The sequence below is a fragment of the Bos javanicus genome, chromosome 7 (assembly GCF_032452875.1).
Source record: "Bos javanicus breed banteng chromosome 7, ARS-OSU_banteng_1.0, whole genome shotgun sequence".
NCBI lineage: Eukaryota > Metazoa > Chordata > Mammalia > Artiodactyla > Bovidae > Bos > Bos javanicus.
The window spans coordinates 68,846,224-68,869,310 of record NC_083874.1 but is presented as its reverse complement, the minus strand read 5'-3'; the positions used below and the strand labels follow the sequence as shown (position 1 = coordinate 68,869,310).

The following is a 23,087-nucleotide window of genomic DNA, read 5'->3' as shown; positions in this document are numbered from 1 at the left end:
TGTACATTTTTGTCACTTCTATTCAGTATTTCTTTGGAGGTTTAGTCTAGGACCACTGGGCTTCCCCTGTGGCTCAGATGGTAAAGAATCTGCCTGCAATTCAGGAGACCTGTGTTTGATCCCTGGGTTGGGAAGGTCCCCTGGCGAAGGGAAAGGCTACCCACTCCAGTATTTTGGCCTGGAGAATTCCATGGACTGTATAGTCCATGGATTCTCAAAGAGTCAGACACGACTGAGTGACTTTAACTCTCACTAGTCTCGGACAATTAGACATGAAAAAGAAAAGGTATAAAAGGCATATAGAAGGTATCTAGATTGTAAAAGAAGAAGTAAAATTGTATTTATGTATCACACAATCTTATATTCAGGAAATCTTGAGGAATCCATAGAAAGGCTATTACAAGTAACAAGAATTCAAGTTTTCAGGATATAAAACCTGTATATATATAAAAGAATTGTATTTTTATACAGTAGCAATGAATAAACAGAAAATGAAATTGAGAAAACAATTCCATTTACAATAAAATGAAGAGTTTAAAAACTTTTGGAATAAATTTAACAACATAATCTCAAAACTTTGCAAAACATGAAATACCGTTGAGGTAGAATGTTACAAAGAGTTGCACAATGGGGATCTCTAAGAATCTACCTCTCCACTGAAGCAATACTTACATTGGCAAAAACAGTGTCAGAATCATCTGAAGAGGTGTTTAATGAAGAAAGAAGCTGCTGAATTTTGATAAGATAGCATTGTGGAATTTTTGCCACAACCATCCCTGGTTATCTTGTTCAGTGATGGCCAAGGAGATGGTGACTCATGTTCCTCGTGTGACTTGTTGCTATTAGAGGAGGCAACACAGACCTTATTCTTAAAGAGAGCATTGTGATTATGCTTTTTGACCTGTCTGGTAGCTTCCTGAGGAGCTGGCTCAGGGGGAACCTTAATTTGACTCTCCTAAGAACTCCCTTAGGGCTGGGGTGGCCTCCAAGCTTGTGTTTGTGGAAAATATTTAAAGGTGTAATACTGTCCACAGCTGCCTGGGTTAAGGGACAATGGACAGGACAAGCAGCAGACAGACTGAAAAAGCCTAGAAGAAACTGGGGGAAAAAAATCTTATCTGTAAGAAACTCACTTTATTAAATAAACATGGTAGTACTCGCTTCGGCAGCACATACACTAAATAAACATGGTACTCACTGAGCAGATTTTAACTTTTTATGGTTTTGGCCACACTATGTGGCATGTGGAATCTTAGTTCCCTGACCAGAGATTGAGCCTGTGCACCCTGCAGTGAATGTGCAGAATCCTAACCACTGGACCACCAAGGAATTCCCAGAAAGAGACTCACTTTGGATCCAATGACACAAATAGGTTGAAAGTGAAAAAACAGAAACAGATATTCCACGCAGCTGAGATGGCTACAATAATATTAAACAAAATAAACTTTATGTTAAAAATTGTTACAAGAGACAAAGTCATTACATATTTTGTTTCTCTCTCTCTATTTTGGCTATGCAAGGTCTCAGTTCTTTGACCAGGGATTGAACTCAGGCTGCAGCAGTGAAAACCTGGAAACCTAAGCGCTCGGCCACCAGGGAACTCCCATATATTTACTTTAAAACATTAAAAAGATACAGCAATTATAATTACATACATACATGATAACAGGACTCTAAAATACATGAAGCAAAAATTGACAGGATTGAAGGGGAAAATCCACAGTTATGTAATAATTGTTGAAGACTTACTACTTTATTTTTTATTGAGATATAGTTGACATTAGTTTCAGGTATAAAATGTAAATTTTTTTTTCTTGTGATGAGAATTTTAAGATTTAATCACCTAGAAACTTTGAAAAATACAATTCAGTATTATTAACTGTAGTCCCTGTGCTCTACATAACATCCCGAGGGCTTACTGATTTTTTAAACAAAAAGTTTGCCTATTGGGACCACCTTTATCCATTTTGCTCACTTACTCCCAATCTCTGGCAACCACACAACTGTTCTGTATCTATGAGATGGGTTTTTTTGTTTGTTTGGTTTTTGTTTTTAGAGTCCTCTTATAAGTGAGACCAAATGGTTTTTGTCTTTCTCTGACTTACTTCCCTTAACATAATATCCTCAAGGTCCATCCATTTTGTGGCAAATGGCAGCATTTCCTGATAGCATTGTGGTGTTAATTTGTATTTCCCTGATAATAGTGATATTGAGCACCTTTTCTTGGACCTGTTGGCTACCTGTGTGACTTCTTTGTGAAAAAAAAATTGTCTATTTAGATCCTCTGCCCATTTTTAAATGAGGTTTGTTTGGGGTTTTTTTTTTTGCTATTGAGTTATATGAATTCTTCATATATTTTGGATATTAATTTTGTATTAAATGTTTTGTATGGTTTGCAAATGTTTTCTCTCATTTGGTAGGTTGTCTTTTCATTTTGTTGATGGGCTTCCTTTTAGTATGGAAGCTTTTCAGTTTGATGTAGCCCACTTGTTAATTTTTGCTTTTGTTGCCTTTGCTGTTAAATCCAAAAAAAAATCACCAATTTGGATGTCAGGAGCTTATTGCCTATGTTTTCTTCTAGGAGTTTTAAGGCTCCAGGCCTCATGTTAAAGTCTTTAATTCATTTTGACTTGAGTTTTGTGTATGATACAAGATAGAGGTCCAGTTTCATTCATTTGCATTTGGCTATCTTAATTTTTCTAACACCATTTATTGAAGTTACTGTCTTTTCCCCATTGTCTATTTTTGTTAATTAATAGCTATGAATTAATTAGCCACATAGGCATGGGTTTATTTATACCTCTCTTTTCTGTTCCACTGAGCTTATGCATTATTTTTATGCCAATACATGCTGTTTTGGTTATTATAGTTTGAAATCAGAGATTGTAATGCTTCTAGCTTTGTTCTTCTTTCTCAAGACTGTTTTGACTATTCACTGTCTTTTGTGTTTCCACAAAAAAATTGGGATGATATGTTCTGTTTCTGTGAAAAATGCCACTGGATTTTAATAGGTTATTTCACTGAATCTGTAGATTGCTTTGGATAATACAGACATTTTAACAATATTACTTTTTCTAATTCGTGAGCACAGAATAATTTTTCATTTATTTGTGCATTTTTAAATTTTTTTCATCAGTATCTTATAGTTTTCAGTGTATCAGTCTTTCACACCCTTGGTTAAATTTATTTCTAGGTATTTTATTCTTTTTGTTGCAATTGTAAATGGGCTTAATTTTCTTAATTTCTTTTTCTGGCAGTTTGTTGTTAGTGTATAGGAATGTGACTGATTTTTGCATATTGATTTTGTATTGTGCAGCTTTACTGAGTTCACGAATTAATTCTAACAGGTTTTTTTTGGTTGAGTTTTTAGGGTTTTGTAGATATATTATTATGCCATTTGCAAATAGAGACAATCTTACCTCCTTGTTTCCAATATGAATTCTTTGTGTTTCTTTTACTTACCTAACTGCCCTGGCTAGGGCTTTTGGTACTATGTTGAATAAAAGTAGCAAGAGTAGGCATCCTTGTTTTGTTCCTGATTTGAGAGGAAAAACTTTATAAACTATTAACCATTGAGTATGATGTTAGCTATGAATACTTTATATAACAATGGAAGATCATTCATCTAAAAATGGATGAAGGGCAAAAAGGAAATAGAAGACTCTATGAATCAACTAGATCTAACAGATATATATGGTCTGAACCCAACAACAGGCTATAGATTCTTAACAAGTGAAAATGGTATATTCTGTAGGATATGCCATATGTTAGATCACAAAACGAGTCTCAGAAATTTTTTAAAGTTTGAAACCATACAAAGTTTCTTTTCCAGCTATGATGGAATGAAACTAGTCATCAATAACAGAAACTGAAAAATTCACAAATACTGGAATTAAACAACACACTCTTAAGCAACCAATTGGTCATATAAGACATCATAAGGAAAATTAGGAAATACGTTGAGATGAATGAAAACACAACATACCCAAACTTAAGGAATTATATAACAGAAGCAGTGCTGATAGAGGAATTCATAGCTGCCCTAGCCTACATTTAAAAAGGAAGATCTTAAATTAACAACCTGGTTTTATGCCTTAAGGAACTAGAAACAAAAGAGCAAATAAAACCCAGAGCTAGTAGAAGGAAGGATGTAATAAAGATTAGAGATAAATGGAGTAAAGAGTAGAAAAACAATAGCTTAATGAAATAGAGAAAAAAAAGTCAAAAAAATTACCTTTTTGAAATGATAACAAATTTGACAAACTTTTATAGCTAAGCTAAGAAAAAAGACATAAATTACTAAATTTATAGTAATGAAATCTATAGAAATGAAATCAGGTACATTATCCTGATCTCATAGAAATAAAAATGATTATAAGATAATAATTATAGAATAATTGTACACCAAGTTAGATGACCTAGATGAAATGGACAAGCACACAAGTTACCAAAACTGCCTCAAGAAGAAATAGAAAATCTGAACCAGACTTATCAAGAAATAAGTCTTGACTAAATATATCAAGAGATTGAATATATCAAGAGATTGAATCAGTAATTAAAAACCTCCCAACAAAGAAAAACCCTGGACTAGATATCTTCACTGGTGAATTCTACTAAAGTTTTAAAGGAGAATTAACACTAATCCTGCTCATATTCTTCCAAAATATATAAAATGGAATGATTCTAAGGCCAGCATTACTCTGTTACCAAAGCCAGAAAAAGACATCACAAGAAAGAATATTGCAAGTCAAAATGCCTTTTGAATAGAAACATATGACCAACAAAATACTAGTAAGCTGAATCCAGCAGTGTATTAAAAGGATTATATGCCACGACCAAGTGGGATTTCCCTCAGGAATTCTAAGTGTGGTTTAACATCAGAAAATCAATCAGTGTCATATTCAATACACTTCATTAAAACAATGAATGAGCAAAACCATCCGATCATCTCAACTGGTGCTGAAAAAACATGATAAAATCCAGCACCTTTTCATGATAAAAATTAATTCCTGATTTCAAAACTTAGCAAAATAGGAATAGAAGTTCTTCTATATGATAAAAGACATTTATCAAAAAACCAACAATTAGCATTATACTCAATGATGAAGGCCCAAAAGCTTTCCCTCTGTAATTTGGGGAACAAGATAAGGATGTCTGCTTTCACCACTGCTATTCAACATCGTACTGAAAGTTCTAGCCAGAGCAATTAGGCAAGAAAAAAAGATATTCAAATTAAAGACATTAATTCAAAATTACCTCTTTTCACACATGATCCTATATATGGATAATCTTATAAATAGAAAGTCCTAAAAAACCCACAAAAATTTATTAGAGTGAATGAATGAATTTGGCAGAGTTGCAGGGGTAAGATCAATTTACAAAATTCAGTTGTATTTTAGTACACTAGCAGTAAGCAAACCAAAAAGGAAATTGAGAATGCAATTACTTTTTATAGTAGCATTAAAAAGAGTAAAATATAGAGGAATAAATCTCACCAAGGAAGTACAAAACTGGTAAACTGAAATCCATAAAACACTGCTGAAATAAATTAGACTGAAGTAAATGGGAAGGTATTCATGTTTATGCATTGACAGACTTATTATTAAGATGACAATACTTTCCGAAAGGATTTGCAAAATCAATACAATCCTCTTCAAAATTCCAATAACTTTTTTCCAGAAATGGAAAAGCTGACTCTAAAATTTATATGGAATTGTAAGCGATCTGGAATAGTAAAAAAACATCTTAAAAAAGGAAAACAAAGATGGAGGACTCATAATTCTTTGCTTCAAATTCCACAATGCTATTTAATACTTAGTGTCAAAAAATGTGTTATCAAGAGGATGAGGGGACAAGCCACAGACGAGGATAAAATATTTCTGAAAGATGTATCTGATAAAGGACTGTTATCTACATATACAAAGAACTCTGAAAACTCAAAAAACTGAACAACCCAATTAAAAATGGACAAAAGACCTCATCAGGTACCTCAGCAGAGAACATAAAAAGATGACAAACATAGATAAGATGCTCCACATCATGTATCATTAGGGAACTGCAAATTTAAACAACACTGAGTAATCACTATGGTAGTGCTTTTCCCACTACACCACGATGCTTCTGCAGTTATTCATTTTCATCTATGTAACCTTTTAGGATTATTCTTGTCTTTGTTCTCCAGATATAATACTAACTTGTTTTACCACACCAATATAGCCATGTGATGTTTGCATTACAGCACACTTTAGCACATATCAAGTATATACTACTTGGATTTTAGATTTTTTTTTAATTAAATTGTCCACTAAATCTTGTGATTTGGTGTCTTGCCTATACTGAGTCCTGAAAGACTAGTTAGTAGGTGAATTTTTTCTAGCTGAAGAGAAGAAGGCTTTGTGGAGGAAGTTGATTTGAGTCCCCCCTTGTAATATTTGTTAGTTGTTTAGTTGTGTTTGATTCTTTGAGACACCCGTAGACTGTAGCCTGTCGAGCTCCTCTGTCCATGGAATTCTCCAGGCAAGGAAACTGGAGTGGGTTGCCATTTCCTTTTTCAGGGGATCTTCCCGACCCAGGGATTGAACCTGGGTATCCTGCATTGTGGACAGATTCTTTACTGTCTGCACAACCAGGGAAGCCCAGAGGTTCGTGACATGTACAGGAGACAGTTAGCAAGACCATCCCTAAGAAACAGAAATGCAAAAAGGCAAAATGGCTGTCTGAGGAGGCCTTACAAATAGCTATGAAAAGAAGAGAAGCGCAAAGCAAAGGAGAAAAGGAAAGATATACCCATTTGAATACAGAGTTCCAAAGAATAGCAAGGAGAGATAAGAAAGCCTTCCTCAGTGATCAATGCAAAGAAATAGAGGAAAACAATAGAATGGAAAAGACTAGAGATCTCTTCAAGAAAATTAGAAATACCAAGGGAACATTTCATGCAAAGATGGGCACAGTAAAGGACAGAAATGGTATGGACCTAACAGAAGCAAAATATATTAAGAATAGGTGGCAAGAATATACAGAAGAACTATACAAAAAACGATCTTCATAACCCAGATAATCATAATGCTGTGATCACTCACTCACCTGAAATTTGAAGTCAAGTGGGCCTTAGGAAGCATCACTACAAACAAAGCTAGTGGAGGTGATGGAATTCCAGTTGAGTCATTTCAAATCTTAAAAGATAATGCTGTGAAAGTGCTACACTCAATATTACCAGCAAATTTGGAAAACTCAGCAGAGGCCACAGGACTGGAAAAGGTCAGTTTTCATCCCAATCCCAAAGAACGACAATGCCAAAGAATGCTCAAACTACCACACAGTTGCAGGCATCTCACATGCTAGCTAAGTAATGCTCGAAATTTTCCAAACCAGACTTCACAGTTCGTGAACTGTGAATTTCCAGATGTTCAAGTTGGAGTTAGAAAAGGCAGAGGAACCAGAGATCAAATTGTCAACATCAGTTGGATCATCAAAAAGCAAGAAAATTCCAGAAAATCATCTACTTCTGCTTTATTGACTACACCAAAGCCTTTAACAGTGTGGATCACAATAAACTGTGGAAAATTCTGAAAGAGATGGGAATACCAGACCACCTGACCTGCCTCCTGAGAAATCTGTATGCAGGTCAAGAAGCAACAGTTAGAACTGGACATGGAACAACAAACTGTTCCAAATCTGGAAAGGAGTACATCAAGGCTGTATATTGTCACCCTGCTCATTTGACTTATATGCAGAGTACATCATGAGAAATGCTGGACTGGATGAAGCACAAGCTGGAATCAAGATTGCCAGGAGAAATATCAATAACCTCAAATATGCAGATACCACTGTTATGGCAGAAAGCAAAGAAGAACTAAAGAGGAAAGAGAAAGGGAAAGAGAAGAGTGAAAAAGTTGGCTTAAAACTCAGCATTCAGAAAACTAAGATCATGGCATCCGGTCCCATCACTTCATAGCAAGTAGATGGGGAAACAGTGAAAACAGTGACAGACTTTATTTCCGTGGTTTCCAAAATCACTGCAGATGGTAACTGCAGCCATGATATTAAAAGACACTTACTTGGAAGAAAAGTTATGACCAACCTAGACAGCATATTAAAAAGCAGAGAGATTACTTTGTCAATGAAGGTCTGTCTAGTCAAAGCTATGGTTTTTCCAGTAGTCATGTATGTATGTCAGACTTGGACTATAAAAAAAGCTGAGCACCAAAGAATTGATGCTTTTGAACTGTGGTGTTGGAGAAGACTCTTGAGAGTCTCTTAGACAGCAAGAAGATCCAACCAGTCCATCCTAAAGGAAATCAGTCCTGAATATTCATTGAAAGGACTGATGCTGAAGCTGAAACTCCAGTACTTTGGCCACCTGATGCGAAGAACTGACTCATTTGAAAACACTCTGATGCTGAGAAAGAATGAAGATGGGAGGAGAAGGGGACAACAAAGGATGAGATGGTTGGATGGCATCACCGTCTCAATGGACATGAGTTTGAGTGAACTCTGGGAGTTAGTGATGGACAGGGAGGCCTGGCATGCTGCAGTCCATGGGGTTGCAAAGAGTCAGACGCAACTGAGGGACTGAACTTGGTGGAATATTTGTGGAATATGAAGTATTTGTGGAATCCAATAGATGGAGAGACATAAAGGTGGAAGAGCTAAGGAGCCAAGTCATAGTGTTAGTAACTTCCAGTACTATGCATTCAGTACATACATATTAAATTAAAATGCCTGAATGAGGCTGTGGCAGTAAGAATGGAAATCTGGAACGTTTCAGAAGCCATGCTTCATCTTTGTAGTACTGAACCTGGGTCAAGTCTCTAGCTCTGAAGATTTGGGTTAGAACACTACCACTGAAGAAACCCTGCATTTCCAAAGAATTTGAGATTGGAGTCTATTAGTTGTACTTTTTTTTTTTTTTTAAAGAGAAGGAAACAAAGTTAACCTTTAAAAGAGAAGTGGGAGCATGAAATGAAACACCCACTTGTCTTGGGTTTTGTTAATGAGCATGGTAATTATATTATCTGTCACTCCTCCAGGAGGAAATGGAAGCCCACTCCAGTATCTTTGCCTGGAGAATTCGTGGAGAGAGGAGCCTGGTGGGCTATGTATATATAGTCCATGATGTCACAGAGTCAGACACTACTGCACGACTAATGCTTATCTGTCACTAGGTGGAGTCCATGAGTCCAGGCAAATTTTGGATAGTCTTTTCTGTATATCTCTTCCTATGATTCCTGTTTTGTGCCTTTGAAGTGGAGAGTAATACTTTAAAAAAAAAATCGACAAGTAAGCTTGAATGGCAGAATTTTAAATTTGCCTTAAAAGAATAACCATTGGTTTGTAAAACAGCAAGATAATCTTTTCAGTTCTTCATATCCCCATTCTCCAAATTTTTTTCTTTTTTGAGAAACAGTCTGAAAAATTACAGTTGAATATCAGTTCAAGTCATTCTAGTATTGAGTGTTTTTAATATAATTCATTACTGAATGTGAATTTAAAAGTTAAATTTTTATCCTCTGAGTGCCCTCCCTCCACCCCCAAGAATTCTTGGTTTCAACCAGTTTCACATTTCCCACACCATAAGGTTTGTTTCATTAGTAGTAAAAACAATTGTTACACTGCTTACCAAGTGTCAGTTTTTAAGCAAGCACAACAGGTGCCTGCATTTCTAAAACCTTACATGGCATAAAGCGTTGTGAGATAAAGGACCAAATAACTGTTAATAATTCTTCTTTTATCGAGGCTACCAAAAGATACGAAGTCTGAGGCTGATGAGAGATAATAGTTACAAGCTTACTTTGCCAGTTATTTCACGTTAGGGCTAGGCAACATGTGGATGAATACATGAAGTGGTTGCAAAAAGTTATCTTGGGAGCTCTGTAGGCTCCAAAGATGGTGTAGTTAAACTTGCTCAGTTAATTTGCACACAAGACAACATGTGGGCAATGTATGATATAATTCCTTTTTTGTCTTTCTGCTACAGCACGTGCCCTTATAGTCGGCCGCCCTTTGGCTATGGAAATTTTCCAAGTTCAATGCCAGAATGCCTTGGTTATTATGAAGACAGGTACCAAAAACATGAGGCTATGTTTTCAGCTTTAAATAGAGACTATCCTTTTAGAGACTACCCAGATGAACGTGCTCACAATGAAGATTCTCGAAGTTGTGAGAACATGGATGGGACTTCTTACTATAACAGTCATTGCCACAGTGGGGAAGAATACTTAAATCCCATGCCTCAGCTGGACATTGGAGCCTTGGAGAATGTCTTCACAGCCCCGACATCAACTCCCTCTAGTATCCAGCAAGTCAATGTCACTGACAGTGATGAGGAGGAAGAAGAAAAAGTGCTCAGGAATTTATAATTTTAAAACAAATATGCACAGAAAATAAACATTTCTTAAATATATTCTGGGTCACTTGGTGTGAGAAAAAAAAAGCCTAGACTGCTTTGCTGAGAATTTTCAGCCATGATTTGAGGAGTCAAAACCAAATGCAATTTATGCCTTCATAAAGTTTTGATTAGTGAAACTGGAGTCTGATGTTTCATCATAGGAATATTTAAGATATGAAGTAGTTTATTTTTATGGCTGAAATTTGCATCAGCATATATTATCATTACTTTATCTTGGAATGTGCAAAATACCGAATCCTCACAATTATATGTGAGAGGAAAGGGAGTGTATAATTTGTCTTAAGTGTGATTTGTATTTTATCTCAGGATGCATTTATTTTTCTTTATATGAATTTTTTGTTTGGTGTTTATGTAATATGGATATTTTAGTTTTTATGTAACATTTTGAAAATATTTTGATAACTTTTAGTAGTAAATTGGGACTCAGTTACTAAATTTAATTTACACTAATAACCAATTATAAGTTGCAAATGTGTTTTAATGGAACCTGATTAATTCCTTCAGCTAAATTAGTCATTTCTGTTCCTAAACATTTTTATCATCTTTTTTGGATATATTTCCATTTGGTGTGCATTGTTCTACTTTTGTTATAATTAAATAAACATAGAGAAAATTGTTCTTGTTGGATGTTTTGTGTTGAGGGTATAGAAGTAAGTAAATGAGTATTTTTCAAATGAGAATGGTGTCCATACCACATGCAGAATTTATTTTTACTTAATAGTCTGTAGAATTGTACAGATCCTATTAGCTTACTTGAAGTTGTATCAATGAAGATGGTGTGCACATATTCTGGTGCCATTTCTAAACTCTTTACAGATTGTACCTATAACGTAAGCACTCCCCTCAGTGGAAGAGCTCTTCCAAATTTGGTTCAGGCAGTTGTCTTTAAAACCATAGAGTTTATTTAAGAGCACATGGGATATGTTTAATTCACAGTGTGTGAAAGAATTCTGTTTGCAGTGTGACCTCTTGGTAAATACACACTTATGAACAGAGAGAACCATATTAGAAGTGGATCAGAACGACCAGAGCTGGGATCAGGGTAGAAGAGATCTATTAATACAAGACACAAAGTGAATTGATGATTAGAAGTAACCACAAACCAATATACCTTTCCCTCAATGATCTGTATAATTTATGCAAATTGAGATTTTTTTTTTTTACTTAAAACTGCTTGGAAGTTGTGTATGGATACCTGTTTTAAGCTTCCAACTTCTTCCTTTGCTAAACCTGTATTTGTCCCTTAAGCAAAGGCTGTTAATGTAATATATTTCATCAACCATAGACTTATTGTATGTAGCATTTCCTTTTCCCAATAAAATTTTTATTTTCATATTTTATATTATTACTCTGTGCAGTGTTATGTGAATGTGGTTAAGGACCAAAACTTGAATTTCTTGGTAGAGAATGAACATGTAACTTCATGTTGGAACTACAGCACATTTAATGTCTACACCTGACAGATGTCTACACCATTGTATGTGAGTTTGAGCCATTTTATCCCATCTCATTTTAATAACACCTTAGTGACTAAACTGGGTTTAGAGTAACTTATTCTTTTTTACTGAAGTATAGCTCATTTACAATATTATACTAATTAGTATTAGATGTACAACATAGTGATTCAGTGTTTTTATAGATTATACTCCATTTAAAGTTATTATGAAATACTGGGTATATTTGTTCTGCACACTATATCCAGTAGCTTATTTTATACATGGTAGTTTGTACCTCTTAACCCCCATCCCTATTTTGCCCCTCTGCCAATTCTTCTCCTCACTGGTAACCACTAGTTTGTTCTCAATATCTGTGAATCTGTTTCTGTTTTGCTATACTCATTTGTTTTATATTTTAGATTCCTCATGTAAGTGGAAACATACAGTATTTGTCTTTCTCTATTTGACTAATTTCACTAAGCATAATAAGGAATTACCTGACAGTCCAGTAGTTAGGACTGTGGGCTTCCACTCCAGGGGGCATGGATTTGATCCCTGATTAGGGAACTAAGATCCTGCATGCTGCATGGCACAGCCAAAAAAAAAAAAAAAAAAGCATAATACTCTCCACTTCCATCCATGTTGTTGCAAATGGCTCAATTTCATTCTTTTTTATGACTGCATAATATTCTGTGTGTGTATGTGTGTGCTTGTGTATCCTTATCCATTCATGTATTGACACTTAGGTTGCATCCGTATCTTGGCTATTGTAAATAATGTTGCTGTGAACATTGGGGTACATGTTCCTTTTCAAATTAATGTTTTCATTCTCTTTGGGTACATACCCAGGAGTAGAATTGCTGGGTCATATGGCGCCTCTATATTTAGTTTTTTGAGGAACCTTCATGTTGTTTTCCACAGTGGCTTTACCAGTTTACATTTCTACCAATAGTGTAGTATGTGCTAAGCTGCTTTCAGTCATATCTGACTCTTTGTGACCCCATGGATTGTAGCCCACCAGGCTTCTCTGTCCATGGGATTCTCCAGGCAAGAATACTGGAGTAGGTTGCCATTTTCTTCTCCAGGGAATCTCCCTGACCCAGGGTTCGAACCCGCATTGCTTATGTCTCCTGCATTGGTAGGCGGGTTCTTTACCACTAGTGCCACCTGACTAGGGTTTCCTTTTCTGCACATCTGTGCTAACATTTGTTATTTGTAGACTTTTTGGTGATGGCCATCCTGAGAGGTGTGGGACAGTATTTCCAGCAGAACTTGTTCTTACAAATTGGTTGGGGGAATGCCTTTGTAAGGCAGTGGAATAATATAGAGCATGGTTCAGTATTTTTGAACTATCTGTCTTTAGGCTAGTCCTGCACTGCAAATTCTAACCCCTCCATCTTCATTTTAATGACTGTTGAGTCAGGGCAACCCTTTTTAAATCTTCTCCCTCCTCTTCCTTAATGCTAGAAACAGAAGTCAGTTAGATGGTTTATAGATCTACAGTATAATTTGGGCTGGGAAATATGGGTATTTCTTAGGTGAAACAATATCCAGTAGCAGTTAAGCATGCCTAGAAACAAATGCCCATATCTGCTCATTTATAGCTCTTCAAACCATTGTTAGCTCTGACTAGAGACCCTATAGACAAACACAGTGCTGCCCTAGGAATGAATTCATTTGCCTCTCCAAGTTGTCAGAGTGAAATTCTCCAAGCTGGAAACCACAAGTGCATTCTAATAGGTTTCGATGCCTTGTTCATTCCTATTATAAATTGGAGGCACTTCTCTGGTGTTCAAGTGGTTGAGAATCCACCTTGCAATGCAAGGGGCATTGGTTCAATCCTGGTGCAGGAGGATCCCACATGCCATGGAGCAACCAAGCCCATGCACCAAGCTACTGAAGCCTGCATACCTAGAGCTCATTCTCTGCCACTGAGAAGCCACTGCAGTGAGAAGTCTATGCATCACAACTAGAGAGTAGCCCCTGCTTGCTTCTCAAAAATCTTGCCATGAAGAACTATGTTGACCTCAGTTTATCTTGTGCTTTTCTACCTTAGCTTGAGTATACTTTTTTCTATTTGTTTGTTTTAACATAATGTCTACTAACAGAATCTACTCTGGAAAATGCTACTTATAGTTGGTTGCTTCAGTTTTCAATTGCTGGCTTCCAATTTGGTTTTCTGCATTAACTGGAAAAATCCTTAAATCCTTTGCTGAAAGAAGGTGGTGGCTCATTAAACTGTTTCTGCATTAAGTATCTGATGGTCTTAAAAGATTGAAGAGCTGAAACTTAGAGTTATTATAAATTTCGATTGTCCACTAAACTGGCTTTTTAATGAAAGTTGATACTGCATCCAAAGCTTCAAGTGGACAAATGTATTAAATTCCCATAAAAGTCTATTTTTCACAGTGAAAACCAGCTGTCAGATGGATTATTTCTGAGCCAAAAATACAAGTACTTTTGAAAGTACTAGTTTGGAACTTTTATCATTTGATGTCAAAATAAAGTTCTGGGGATTCTATGCACAACTTGCAGTATCTTAAAGAGAGATAATTTTGAGGTGAACAGTGTTAGTCTGAAAAAATCTAGCCTATGTGTTAGGATAGATTCTACTGAGGAACATCCTTTTCTAGCATTCTGAATCATCTTTTTAGGATTTTAGATTCCAAGGGCTTCAAGTATAAAACTACTTTTCTGTAAGCAAGTTACTTTCTAATTCTACTTGATGAGAAGTTCCATATCCTCTAGACAGATTTACCTTCTCTACCTTCTTCCTTCTAACTGCCTGACCTAACCCTACATTTCTTCTTTCTGATGCGTAACACATAGAAATCTTAACTTTTCACTAAATGATGAATGCTTGCAGAAAAAGCAAGGAGATGAAGATGTAGAAGGAGAACTGTTTGGTATACTTTTATACCTCTGGCTCCTCTGAAACCACTTCAGGAAATGTTTTGTTTCTAAAAAATAATGAACAGCATTTTATATGTATTGTTTTCTCAAAGGAAGAGCTTCCAAAAGGTATGTTTTCGCCTGTATTACATTGGACATGGTCTGTGGAGGCTGATAACCCGTCCTGGAAAGGATCTTTCCTTCTAAGCTGTGCATAATTACTTGGGTCACATAGTGGAAATGTATAGGATGACCAATGGTCCTGGTTTGCCATTGAGAACTGAGGGGCGAGGTTAGGGGGGAGAGGAGGATCTAGGACCAGTGCTAAAACCAGGAAATTCCTGGGCAAATTGAGATAAGCAAATAAGTGAATATTGGATCATCTGGATCTATGTAGATCTACACTTACTCATGTTGTGCTACGCAGTTGTAGAGTTTGAAATCACTGAACCTCACTCAAAACAGCAGATTATAGCTGAACTTGTGTCAGGCCTATTCGAAAGGCATGGGGTAAGTGCCAGGATGCATAGAGCCTGTAAGAGAACTGGAGACACATAGCTATTAGTATGGGGTGCTTTTATCAGACCGCTTCAACCTTACTTGGAAGACAAAAATGATCAAAGCTGTACCTTTTAGTGATATTTCACTTTATAAACCAGAGTGAAAGCATTTTTGTGAATATGGAGTCTTAGACTTTTTTACCGTTTCCCCAAGAATGATAGTGGGATATTGGCCAGAGTCTTATGCTGTTGTTCAGTTGCTCAGTTGTGTACAACTCTTGGTGATCCCATGGACTGCAGCACGCCAGGCTTCCCTGTCCTTCACCATCTCCTCGAGCTTGCTCAAACTCATGTCCATTGAGTCAGTGATGCCATCCAACTATCTCATCCTCTGTCATTCCCTTCTCCTCCTGCCTTCAGTCTTTCCTAACATAAGGGCCTTTTGCTCCTCCGTCCGTGAAGTTCTCCAGACAAGAATACTGGAGTGAGTAGCCATTCCCTTCTCCAGGGGGATCTTCCCGACCCAGGGATTGAAGTCGTGTCTCCTGCATTGCATGCACATTCTTTACCATCTAAACCACCAGGGAAGCACCCGCCAGAGTCTTTAGTACAATGCAAATCTGGGCTGTTTGGGCACACCTAATATTCTAACTCTATAGTTTTTTAAACTATCTCTGAGATACTAGCTATGATGGTGTTTTACAGATGTGGTCAGTACACTGCTTCCAACAAAATAATTTGGGATCCTTGTTAAAAATGCAGCCATTCCCTATATCTATAGAATCAGAATTTCTCTGGCTAGAACCTGGGAATATTCATTTTTAATAAGCTCTTCAAGTTATTCCTAAGCAGTTTTATCGTTTACACCATGTAAAGTTTGCAAGGTATTTAAAATTTTGCCATGAAAACAATGTAACTGTGCTAAAGGGAATTTTCAGAGAAGAAAACATCTGTAATCCATCCAATAATTGTTTTTATTTTATGATGATCTTTCTATATTTGCCCATATACACACATTTTCACACGATTATAATCACAACACATACACAATTTTTGCAGATTTTTTTGCAAATTTGCGTTTCCTCAATATTTTATCATGAGCTGTTTTTCATACTGTATAGCTTCATAAATGATGACCTTTCATGTTTGCATAATATTGCTTCAGACAGATATGCCATAATCACATGAAAGGGTTAGGATTGCAGTTTCTTCCAAATTGGTTTCAGTAATCTGTCCTAGTAAGGTTCAATGATAAGATTTCAGAGTGAGCACTTTTACAGACTAGGGGAATGGGTACTCTGAGCAGCCATAATAATTTCAGTGATATGTTGGGTTTTTATGTCATTTTAGAGGTCATTTTACATCAGAGGACTGAATGGCTAAAGCAAGCAGTCTCATTCCTAGATTGGACTTTGGGTCACAATGCAAAGGATGTTGAACAGAGGACATGGAAAGCAAAGTGCTCCACGGTGACCCTTCCTGCAAAGGAAACGCACCGGTACCTCTTTCTGGACAATTTTTGCAGCCTCCCATTTTAATTGCTAATCATTCTTCAGATCTCAGTTTAGATATCTGTCAGTTTTCTCCTAATGACTGCTTTTTTTTTCTTTTAAAGTAATAGAACCCTGTAGTTTTAGCTGTGTTTCATCTCTTGAAGCAAGGTGTGGTGTGAAGTACCTAAGATTCTTGACTATAAGATGTCAATGAAACTTTCATGTACAACTTCCATAAAATACCCTCAAAGAGAGACGTTAGCCCTTTCTTTGTCCCTTTTTCGTTTCTACTGGCAGGAATATGCAAGCGATGGCTGGAATCTGAGGAGCCATTTTGGACCATAGAGACTTCATGCTGAGGTTGGCAGAAAAGCAAGAGAGAAGTAAAAACACCATACCAGCACTAAATTACTTGCCTCAAGGCTTTTATGTGAGGTAAAAGTAAATTTTAACTAGTTTAATCTGCTGCAGTGTTGTGTTTTGTATCACATGCTGCTGGACCAAATTCTAGCTCATTCAGAATACTTCCACTCCAGAAAGTTTTCTCTAATCCTCAGAGACTTATTGTTTCTGCTTTATACAACGCCTTTATTTATATCTCCCACTACACTCTAAGTTCCTTGAGAGACAACGAGAGCAAATATTCTAGAAACGAGAAAAATAAATACATGATGGCCAACAGAATAACAAATACAGCTCTGTATTCACAGCTTCATATTCACGCAAGCATTTTTCTAAGTGGACATGATAGAGCAACTTTACTTTTTTTGTAGAAAGTTTTCTCCAAGAATGTAGCTTTGGAGCCGCCATGGCCATGTTCTCTTTATTTTGGGTAAAGCTTATCTTTTGTAGAAGCACATGATGCCAACAGGGAAGTAGAGACAGGATGACATAGAGAGAACCCACACTCAGTTTGGGGTTCCTTTCGCTACAGAGCACAGCTTCACACCTGCACTGCTCCTTGAGCCAGTTAGCTAGTTCAAGCTTTTTTTTTTTTTTTTTGCTGTGGTAGTGGATTTCTATATTTTACAAATTAGTCCGGACAAACATGGGGACATATAAAGAGGTGCCTTTCTGGGATGCAAGGAGCCATCTAACATCTTGAAACCCAGGGAATACTCTTGACATTGCTCAGTTTTTACCTCTAGTGATGCCGTAGAGACTAGTGTTTAAGAATTTCTATCAGTTTTGGGATCAGGCATAATTGGGGAAGAGGCCTGGCTTTGTCACTTTGGAGCTATGTTACATTGGGCAAGTAACTTCACCTCTTTGAAACCTCAGTTTTCTGAACAATAAAATAATTGTGTTTTTTATAATAACAATAAAATAATAATAGTCTCATAGGATTATTGTTGAGGATTAATGACTGTACTCAGTGATGTGCATGCTCAGTCAGTCATGTCCAGTTCTTTATGACCCTATGGACTGTAGCACATCAGGCTTCTCTGTCCATGGGATTATCCAGGCAAGAATACTGGAGTGGATTACCATTTCCTCCTCCAGGGGATCTTCCTGACCCAGGGATTGAACCCATGTCTCCTGCATTGGCAGGCAGATTCTTTACCACTATGCTACTTGGGAAGCCCATACACAGTGCTGGGTGCATATTATTAGCAGCAGTTGTGTCTTAATGTTTCCTTCTTGTGTTTTCAGCAGCACACAACACCCGCTCCCCATTCTATCTTGTCTCTGGGACATTCATCTTGAAACCTCCAAGTTACTATCATGAGGCCAACTTGGAAAAAATGACTGGGAGAGAAATTAGTTTTATCTTACTCAAGTGTTCACCTGCCCGCCGTGTTTAGCTTTTCTTTTTCCTTAAGATGTGATGATACAATTGTTAGAAGGGGAGCAGCCACTTACTACCTCCTCACATTTGTATAAAGCCTTTCAGTACACTTGGATCTCTCCTTTGAGCACATGAAAAACATAAGTTAAAGCTGAAGAAACTGAGACTCAGTGAGGAGCAATTGACTTGTCCCACATCAAGGAGGTGCTCCATTCAAGAGCAGAAATCAAGTCTACCAGGGAATGGTTCAACTTCATACAGAGATAGAGTACATAAATTGGTAGTTATGACGTATTCAAACATTTTCTTAAAATATCTGTAATATTATGATTTATAGCAATAAATATAGATTTTGTTTTTGTTTCTGGCACAGAGCTTATAAAACTCTTGGAGTTTCCAAAGTGATTAGAGCACTAGGAATATCTTTTGGTGCAGTAGTTTGTCTTTGACCCTGGTTCCTGATACCGGGTTCCTGAAACCCTTGTAGTTTCCTGAGTGATAGGAGTGTCTTTGTTCTGATAAAGTGTCTCTGTGTGGGTTCTTGGATGATTCCTGGGTAAGGGCTGGTCAATCAGAAAGACCAAGACATGATTAGAGGCTTTGAGTTTTCAGCCCTATCCCTGATTGTCTTGAGAAGTGAGAAGTGCTGAAAATGGAGTTAATGATCTATCATGCCTCTGTGATAAAGCCTCCATAAAAAATCCCCAAAGTATGATGTTCAGAGAGCTTCCAGGTTGGTGAATACATGGAGCTTCTGGGAAAGTACCTTGCCTTAAGAGGATGTGGGAGTTCTCTTCTCTTTTCCTCATACCTTGCCTTGTTGCATGTCTTCATCTGGATGGTCCTGATGTATCATTTTATAATAAACTGGTAATCTAATAAGTAGAATGTTTCTCTGAGTTCGGTGAGCCACTCTGGCAAATTGGCTGAACCTTAGGAGAGGGTAACTGGGAAGTTTCAGTCTATAGCTAGTCAGTCAGAAGCACAAGTGGTAACCTTGGCTTAAGACTGGCATCTAAAGTAGGGTGGAAACAGTTTTGTGAGACTGACCCCTTCACCTGTGGGATCTGACATGAGCTCAGGTAGATGGTGTCAGAATTGAGTTACATTGTAGGATGTACAGCTGGTGTCATGGAGAATTGCCTGTTGGTGGTGTGGGCAACACCACCACCCCACCCCACGTTGAACATGGTAATCAGAACCATTTCAATGCCCTAAAATAAAGCTGGCATTTCTTTGTTCTAAATTTTTTTCTATAACAAATTTTACTCTTTTCAGTGAATTAGGAAAACACAAGGCACCAAATCCTAGGACTATCTTTCTGTAACTTTTCTGTGCAAATTTAATTATGTATATATTTTTTTCTTATTCAGTCTCTCAGTCGTGTCCAACTCTTAGTGACCCCATGGACTGACTGCTGTGCATTACATCAGGCTTCCCTGAGATATAAAATTAGAAATATTTTTTTTCTAATTTTAAATATATTCATTGTCATTTTATGCTTGTAAGAATAATGATTATTGTAAAAATGTATAGCAGTGAACATACTAAAAAGTATAAATCACTGTAATTCAGTCTCAGAATTAATCATAGTTCATCAGTCATTTTGGTTCATATAATTCTGCAGACTTTTCTGACATATACATAGTTACAAAAATGAGATCATAATGGGACTTAAGATGCAACCCCCCTCTTTTATGTAATATGCCGTAAGCATTTCCATGATACTAGATTTCCTCTACAACATGATTTTTATAAAGTTAGTATTATGAAAATTTTCAAACTATATAAAAGAGCATAAATGCTATTGTAAATTTTCTACACCTATCACTCATATTCAATAATCACCAATTCTGTACTTCTTATTCTCCTCTGCCATGGAGTTTTAAAAAACAAATTGCAAATATTATATTTTATCCATAAACATTTCAGTACTAAAAGATTGGGACTCTTAAAAAAAAAAATTGTGATCATTCATTAATATCACATGCCCACAGTGTTCACCTTCTCCAGTTGTCTCATAAATGACCTTTTTAAAAAAAAATTGTATATTTGAGGAAAGGATTCAGGATTCAAGGAAAGTCTACCCATTGGATTTGGTTCACATATATCCTAAGTCTTTTTCTCTATGTTCCCATTTGGTCTTTTTTTCTTTCTTGTATTTTTTTCTTGTTGGAGAATAGACTAGATTTGTGTAGAATACTTACATTCTGAATTCTGATTGCATTGCCTTGCTGTCATTTAACATACTTCTCTGCCTTCTGAATTTTCTATAAATTGGCGATTAGATCTAGAGGTTTGATCAGGTTTGAACTTCTTGGTGGTGGGTTATATTTCTATAAGGAAGTGCTAATCTAGAATACATTTTTAATGGTTTACTTGTATAGGTATAATCTCTTTAACCAATCCCTTTCTACTGGAATTGAAATTATTTCTGACATGTATTGTGATTACCAACACTGAGAGTACAACAAATTATTTTCTTTAGAATAGATTTCCTGTAAGTAAATTCAGTGCCAGAGCTTTAAAAGTATGATCTTGTAAAAGTTTCCATGAGGCTCTCTTTTAAGAGGCTCTCTTGGTTCCTCTTGAAATGAAGGTCCTTTCAAGGGCCTTTCAAGGACCCTATGGTCCTTGTACCCCATGTCCTCAGCCTGCTTTCTTAGAAAAAGTTCAGCCAAAGAGTAAGTTTTAATCATAGTAGTCATTTTAATGACTTTTCCATAGAAAATGCAAAAACAAAGGAAAACAGTCAAAGGAGACCAAATAATAATAGTTTAGTCATTAAGCATAATCAAGGACATTTAGTTCCTTCTTAAGTGAAAGTGAAAGTTGCTCAGTTGTGTCTGACTCTTTGAAACCCCATGGACTATATAGTCCATGGAATTCTTCAGGCCAGAATACTGGTGTGGGTAGCCTTTCCCTTCTCCAGGGGATCTTCCCAACCCAGGGATCAACCCGGGGTCTCCTGAATTGTAGGCAGATTCTTTACCAGCTGAGCCACAAGGGAAGCCCAAGGATACTGGAATGGGTAGCCTATCCCTTCTCCAGCAGATCTTCCTGACCCAGGAATTGAACCGGGGTCTCCTGCATTGCAGGTGGATTCTTTACCAACTGAGCTATCAGGGAAGCCCCAGTTCTTTCTTAAGAACTATATAATATTCTGAGCCATATCCTGTGAGCTGCCTTATAGATACTGAAACCCTCACCACATGGGAGAAGTTAACTACATTATGACCAGATTGTAACCATGACATAAGCTGTCACAGTTCTGAGAATTGGCCTCAAGGAAATGGGAACAAACAAGCCAGACAAGTGGTACTTAAAACAATCAAGATGACGCTGGTCAGACCACCAGTGACCAATTTCAAGATGACTGTCAGAGCTGACTGTACTGTTTCTACATGTAGCCTGCTTCCCTCAGTCTATAAAAGCTCTAGCCCACTGATTGTTGGGGGAATGGGATGAGTCAGCCTTTGGACAAGAGTCTGCCCACTCTCCCCCAGTTGCTGGCATCCAAAATAAAGCAAACTTTCCTCTCCACCAACCTTGCCTCTTTATTGGCTTTTGAGCAACAAGCAGCTGGACCCCACATTTGGTTACACTCTGGCTAGGCCAAAGCACAAAAACCCCACAAAGATTGGGTCTAAGGATAAGTTCCATTCTACTGAGGTGGCTCTCACTTGGGTTCACTGTTGCCCATGCCAGTGAGCAGTACAGAGGCTACACATAGAACCAGGGCTCCATGATGGAGAATGAAGCCATTCTCTACCCCAACCCAGGCCTCCCTTCTTCTCAGGCCAGCTGCCCACACATCTCAGTCCCAGCACCTTTATCACACTGAGTGAAAAGACTCAGCATGTGGAGAGAAGGGTCTGCCAGGTCAGAGGAATGCTCATTCCCCTGGGTCCTTTGTTAGGTTTATAATGCCTTGATTCTGGGTTCATCACTTCTTGTGACACCACAGGTACTGAACTTAGCTCTTCCCACGCGATAACTTGTTTGCCATTGGGCCTAGTCAAGGAGTCAGTGCAACAGGCAAGCTAAGCCTTCCCCACAGATTTTGTTGGGAATCAAAACATCTGAATCATTTTAGAATCTAAAAGCTCAGTTCTTCACCTTGTCCACTGTGGTTTGTTGGAGAATGTAGGGGTAACCTCCACCCCACTACCAGCCTGGGAGTGTTGAACTCTTGTCATATAATTGTGCAAATCTGTACAAGGCATGGTAGGGAAGGTCAGCTTCTGACTCCCCTTGGCCTGAAAAGACAGTACAGAGCCCTGATGAAGACAGAAGCACTTCGCACTTGCAAAGGATCTTACTGAGAAAGCAAGAAGACCAAGCAGGTGACTTTAAGGAGCAGGGAGAGAGGACTTGAACAGAGGCTCTCTACTCCTGCTGCCTCCATGCGGGGTGGGACCACACCTTGTAACAAATGGACAGGTGTCAGAGTAGATCTGGAATTAGGTAAAGATGCTGAATATAAATAAAAAGGGTAAAAGAGACTGCCAATTCAGGACACTGAATTCTGCTGCCTCAAGAGGAACTTTGTAACATTCCAGCCATGTT

At 37.4% G+C, this 23,087-nt stretch overlaps 1 protein-coding gene across 6 annotated transcripts in view; it reads left to right on the top strand.

Moving 5' to 3' along the window:
- Positions 1-23,087, top strand: part of SOX30 (SRY-box transcription factor 30) — an 80,486-nt gene that overhangs the window by 31,115 nt on the left and 26,284 nt on the right. For 2 of the 6 annotated variants that reach the window (XM_061424187.1, XM_061424183.1), the window contains one exon: positions 9,977-10,402. The exons of 2 other annotated variants lie outside the window; for them this stretch is intronic. In XM_061424187.1, the coding sequence (XP_061280171.1) occupies positions 9,977-10,358 (382 nt within the window). In that variant the 3' untranslated portion in view covers positions 10,359-10,402. Of the gene's footprint in view, positions 1-9,976; positions 10,403-16,586; positions 16,689-23,087 lie in introns of those variants that run through there. 2 more of the 6 variants (XM_061424185.1, XM_061424188.1) reach the window with 2 other exon arrangements.